This window comes from Bos indicus, chromosome 10 (assembly GCF_029378745.1).
Source record: "Bos indicus isolate NIAB-ARS_2022 breed Sahiwal x Tharparkar chromosome 10, NIAB-ARS_B.indTharparkar_mat_pri_1.0, whole genome shotgun sequence".
In the NCBI taxonomy this organism is placed as follows: domain Eukaryota; kingdom Metazoa; phylum Chordata; class Mammalia; order Artiodactyla; family Bovidae; genus Bos; species Bos indicus.
Genome location: NC_091769.1, coordinates 26,970,149 through 26,976,479, shown reverse-complemented (window position 1 = coordinate 26,976,479; position 6,331 = coordinate 26,970,149). Strand labels below are relative to the sequence as shown.

Here is a 6,331-nt window from a genome sequence, read left to right as displayed (position 1 = left end):
AGAAAGGAAGGGGCTGTAGTAGAATCAAGCAGTCATTCCCTGAGAGGCCTCCTGGAGAAGGAGAATTTCCTGGCTTTTTTAAGTCAGCTGCCAAAATTCGTTGCTTCGCTCCTATTCCTAGAGCTTCGGTTGTTCTTTCACGTCCCAGTTCCTCAAGAGCACTGGGCGACAGAGTTATGGAGAAACGCCTGCAGGAGGCTCAGCTGTACAAGGAGAAAGGGAACCAGTGTTACCGGGAAGGGAAGTACCGGGATGCTGTAAGTGGGTACCATCGAGCTCTGCTGCAGCTGTGGGGTCTGAATCCAAGTCTGCCCTCCCCGATACCTAATCTGGGACCTCAGGGCTCGGCCCTCACACCTGAACAAGAAAACCTACTTCACACCACCCAGACAGATTGCTACAACAACCTGGCTGCCTGTCTCCTTCAGATGGAACCAGTAAACTATGAACGGGTGAAAGAATACAGCCAGAAAGTCCTGGAGCGGCAGCCTGATAATGCCAAGGCCTTGTATCGGGCTGGAGTGGCCTTTTTCCACCTGCAGGACTATGACCAGGCCCGGCACTACCTCATGGCTGCTGTCAATAGGAAGCCAAAAGACGCCAACGTCCGGAGGTACCTTCAGCGGACACAGTTGGAACTCAGCAGCTACCATGGGAAAGAGAAGCAGCTCTACCTGGGCATGTTTGGTTAAAAGAAGAAAGATACTCCTCCACTTGAACTTAGATGAACCATTAGAGACCCATCAAAGGGAAACCTGAGCCTCAGCAAGAGAAATTACCCCCACACCTCTGACTGAGGTGAACTTTTGTTTTGCTTCTAGTGCTGCACAAACTCTTCTATCACTTACATAGTCTGTGTTTTTGTTTCCCCATCTTTCTATTTATATGGCTTTTAATATATGGTATTATATATCAGAAACATTTGCCTTGAGAAATACAACCGGAAAACACTCATCAGTTATAGGTGGATTAATCATAGCTCTGGCATAGATTTTGATGATAGATGTTGGTAGATGTAGTCATATACAACGGATAAGGCTTAGCAGAAGATGAAGTAATAAGGACAGGCAGAAAGGAATGTTTTCCCTTCGTTTCCTCAGATTTCTAAAGCCAAAATGGGAAGCCCTTACACAGGTCACAAACTGGCAAATACATACTGTGAAACTAGACAATAATAAATTGGACCCACATGCCTCAAAATGAAAGATTTAAAAGTAACTACTTCATTAATTCCTTTTTCTTAATGTTCCACATACATTGAGATTCTTTATCCTCCACAAAAGTATCTAGTTCCTCTTGTTTCTCTTGATAATTTCTAACTATTGTAGCCTTGCCATTGCTCACACTCAGATCATTAATATAGTATACTTTTTTTTTTTTTTATTAAACCCTTCTGTCTTAAAACCCCTGGAGTCAAGCATCTAAGTATATATTTTATAACCTTTCAAAAGACCTCATGCCAGAAAACTTGTAAACGCTTGAATTTTTAAGTTGCATACCTATAGGATGCTCATTTCTCTAAGAAAGGCAGGAGTTTACCAGTCTTCTAGAAACAATACGACAAAGAGCAGGATAGAAACATAGATCTGTTTTTTACCTGTCACCTTGTATTTTGTAAGAACTCCATTCCTTAAAGAGGAGGGTAACAGTGAGGAAAGGTTCTCTTTCCTTTGTGCCTTTCAAGCACCGACAGAACTTTCTGGAAGCTTTGTTGGGCACAGGTGCAGGCTGCAGATCTGGTACAGCCATGGCTCAGTAGGAGGCTTCCTCAACCGGAGCACCTTTATCATTCTGCACACTTATTCTAATGTCCACAATGTATGAGTTGTACAAGAGTAGATGAGGCCATAATAGCTCTGCCTCTATATTTATGAATGAAAGGAATAAGTATATGTCATTAGCCATCATATAAACACAGTTTACAGACAAAAACTTCTTGGTCTTGCCAAGTGTACATGAGCTCTTCTCTCTTAATCAGTAATGTGTCTCTCTTGATGAACTAGGCTCCTCTTTGTATCTCCCTGTACTCTTAAATAGTACAACCATCAGCTTATAACAAAAAGTCTTTATACCAAATAGTCTTTTAAGTCCAAGGACACAGCTAACAAAAGAGGAATATTTTATTCCTCTTCCAAGCTTCTTAAATTTCTAAGCCTAGACTGTTGCCAAATTATGTCATGGTTGTGTGTTATCTTTGTTTGGGGCTGGTTTTGCTTTCTGATTTTCTTTTTTTCCCCCACTAAGACTTGATGTTACAGTAAGCTATGTTCTGTATCAATGAGGAAAAAATAAAGCTGATATTTAAAAATGTATTGTAAAAAAAAAAAATTCTATTTCTGCCCAACTTCTTCTGAGTCAGGGATGCCACCTCTTGTCTGAGATTAACAGTCATATCAAAGTTGCTTGGGAGACTCTCAAAAGACCAGAAAATCCTCAGAATTAAATTAGTTAAATTCGCTTTCATTTGAAAATTCATTATTCAATGTACAGGGCATGTTTAGTGAGAACAAAAGAAGCAGAATGGTGAAATTAAGCACTACCTATCTCATTTCCAACAGTTTGGATATCATCGATCTAAAGTCAAGTATAAAGTGATAAGTATATGTATTTGGCCACTTCCCTCTTCTGCCCAAATTCACAAGGAACACAGCAACACTAAGAGTCTTTATGTATGGCCTGGGGAAGGCTGTGCAAAGAGAGGGACCTGGCATCCTGGGCTATATTGCCCAAAGCTGAAACTGGTTCAACATAGCCCTTGGGGCTTAGCTGCCATACCTTCCACAATATCCTGCCTGGAACAAAGAGTGCCTGGGACGGTACAATTTGCCAGTATACACCACTTCCTGACAATGACATTCAAGCCCAGTGCTGATTTTTTTCCCAGAGTTTGAATCCAGAAACAATCAGCACCTCGTTTTCCTTGGGTATTCCTATCTTAAGCCATGATTTTCAGGCCCAAAGGACAATTTCTCTTCAGCAGAAAAATGTCCTATTTGACTAAAGTTTAGAATGTCCTGGATTATCCAAACTGGACACAGTTTTCATACCCCTAGAGCTTCACCATATAAGCTCTGCTACCCATGGACAGATCAAGAAGAACAAAAACTGCAGTGAACTCATTGTCAACATCACAGAGGCTCGGTTGCCATGGCACCAATTCTAGGAAGAAAACACAGAGAAAGCAAATCGTAGGATGAAAAGAAAAGAGAGCAAATGTAATAATCATGAAGAGTGAAAGAAAAATATATGACGTCAAACTCACATTTGAGAGATTTGTCTGAAACTGAAACATCTAGAAAAATTCAATTTTTTTCAGGATGGCTTTCTTTCTTGGGGCAATTGACATATCCGAGAAGACTGGTTTCTGAGGTATTTCTGAAGTTAAAAAGGGAAAGAACTGATTTGGAAGGTTACATGCTAACGAACTACTAACAATAAACATTATCAATAACAAAATATTTTAAAAGGTTAGACTCACCATCAAAGCAACAAAGAATGAAAAGAAGTTTTTATAAGCAAGTCATTGAGGGAGATTAAAGATGAGCCTGCAAACACAATGTGAAAGTATCAGTGGGTCTATGACTTGCAGATACATCACTGGTGCTTCCAAAATGGAAAATTAGAGTGACCTTAAGTCATTACTAGAAAAAGCAACAGGAAGCAGGGCTACAGTAAAAGGACCTGGTTACTACTAACTCAGAATTATTTTTCCCCAGGTTGCTTTCTGCTGGAACTAGTGAACATCAGAGTGTTGGGCTACTTTCAATATTGCTGCCTTTGTCAGCTTGGATTAGAGACCTTCTGGCTGGTTTTGGACACCTGATATCTCTGTGCTAAAATAACTAAAGCTTGGAGAAGAAAGATGAAGTCTAGCACAAGGAATAGAGAGTCTAACAGAAGGAACATCTGAATCTGGTCTGACTCCTGCCTTGCTAGGAGGCATTGCGTGTTCATACTCAGTTGTGTTCAACTCTTTGCGACACTTTGGATTATAGCCTGCTAGGCTTCTCTGTCCTTGGGAGTTTTCAGGCAAGAATAGTATTACCAAGAACTCAAATGCACCTCATTGTCAAGACTACTCTGTGTCTACTTACACAGCAAAGAATAAAAAAGAATTAAAGTTCTGCCCTTGAATGGGATTTTTGCTGGAACTTTTGCCAAAGTAGCTCATTACCTTGAAAGCTGCTTATGGGCAATAACTATTTTAAACAAATCTTTGTTCACACTAGCAATCATTTTTCAGAGAAATTTGTTGTATCAATATAAAATAAGATGTTAAGCCATAAACCAGATTCTGAACAACCTTCTCAAATATAGTGTTTGAAGTAAAACTAGTTGAGGAAGACAAGAAGCCAAAATAACAAGATTAATAGAATTTTCCCAGAGGAATAGAAAGGCATAACAATGACCAGGAAAGAATAACAGATAGAAGCCATGGGCGGATTAGATATAATTTTTCACTCTAGGCACCCTATTTGTAGAAAAAGATAAACCAAGTTGAGTTAGAGCCAAATATAAACTCTTACCCTCTGTGGGCTTCTGTTCAATCATTTTAAAAGGATGAGGCAGTATTCAAGAGTTTAATGAGCATTACAAGCTCAGTGGTAAAGAATCCGCCTGCAATGCAGGAGACCCAGGTTCAATTCCTGGGTTGGGAAGATACCCCAGAGGAGGAAATGACAATCCACTCCAGTATTCTTGCCTGGGGAATTCCATGGATAGAGGAACCCGGCCAGGTACAGTCCATGAGGGTCACAAAGTCGGATATGACTTATTGACTGAGCATGCATGCATATATATTAGGTAATGCACATGAAATCTGCTGGCATAGTAATCAGCAAATAGCAGGTACTAAACACTATCACCTAAACATAATAAAAAACCAGGTAGAGTGTTTATATCCATTGAGACAGGAGAAGACAATTTAAACCTAAGAAAACATAAAATCCTTGAGGTTGAGGGTATGATAGGAGGCTCTGAATGTTAAGTGAGACCCTAGGTTTTCTTATACTCATGAGGATTGAAAGCTACTGGACAGTTCCAGTGTGAATCAGTCCCTGCCACTGGGAGTCTACTCATGGAATGCAGACCAACTTTTAACACTGCTGTATAGACTGATAAAGATAGGCAGGGAGGTTACTTTAGTGGGTCATGGGGAAGATTCTTGGGCTTCCTCAGTGGCTCAGCGGTAAAGAATCTGCCTGCCAATGCAGGAGATGCAAGACACAGGTTCCATCCCTGGGTCGAAAACATCCCCTGGAAGAGGATATAGCAACCCACTCCAGTATTCTTGCTGGGAAAATCCCACAGACAGAGGAGACTGGCAGGCTATAGTCCACAGGGTCACAAAGAGTCAGACACCACTGAGCGACTGAACATGCTCCCACAAGAAGATACTCAGGATTTGGGAATTTGTTAAAGTGAACTTTCAACATCGTTTGAAGAAACACATATGCTAACAAGGGAGCTCTAGGAGCCTTAAAGCAACTGGTGATATCCAATATGGAGCTGGCTTTAAATCCAGAGCCTGTCTGTGGGTGTCAGAAGAGCAGTAAACTAGAGGGGCCATTACTAGGTGACAGTCTCACAGATGGACTCAGGAAGGCCTTTTCAGCTCTGAGCTCAACACTGAAAGTGAAACACACTTGGGGATTGAATGATGTGCTCTGATTGTCCCTGCTGCTCCTGAGGGATGGCCTCTAGGGACAGTGTGTGACCAGAAAGGTATACATATTAAAACGGAGAGTTTCTTGGCATTTTATTCTTTTTTTGCAGCTAAAGAGAATCCTTTGTGAGGCTCAAAGTGTGGCAGAGTGTCGCCAGGACCCCCCAAATTCTTCATCTAGGATCTTTAAGAGGGCACAAGTGGTAGCCCCACAACTGCCTGCTGCAATGTCCACTGTGTGTATTATTGCTACAGAAGGAGGGCTGTGAATGTTCCTTTGGATTTTTATTTATAAATATATTTCATATTATAAACAAGGTAATAGATCAAATAATATATAATTTTTTACAAAATCATTCTTCCTGGTAGAATCACATCTATCCAGCATACAATTGTTCAAAAATCCCATCAGGAAATTTTGAGCTGACACTTCTCTGCTTTGCATTATTTTTCAGATAAAGAAATGATAGAAGCTAATGAGCTTCATATCACTTCAAAGGAGATAAAACTTTTGTAAGTAATCGATATTTATTTTCATTAAGGGTAATTAAGATTGACGAATTCCTGTATTTTCAGTGAAAGGAAAAATCAGCATGTAGTCTCAGGTAGAATCCACAGTGACCCAAGGCAGGGAGAGAAGGGCCCTGGGTGAATTGAACTTAGAAC

General features: G+C 40.5%; 1 protein-coding gene across 1 annotated transcript; it reads left to right on the top strand.

The window, feature by feature from the left end:
* LOC109564496 (tetratricopeptide repeat protein 9C-like) lies at positions 1 to 2,293 on the top strand. The gene has a single exon (XM_019967927.2). The coding sequence runs from the start codon at positions 177 to 179 to the stop codon at positions 690 to 692; it is 516 nt and encodes a 171-aa protein (XP_019823486.2). The 5' UTR covers positions 1 to 176; the 3' UTR covers positions 693 to 2,293.
* Positions 2,294 to 6,331: the final 4,038 nt, after the last annotated feature.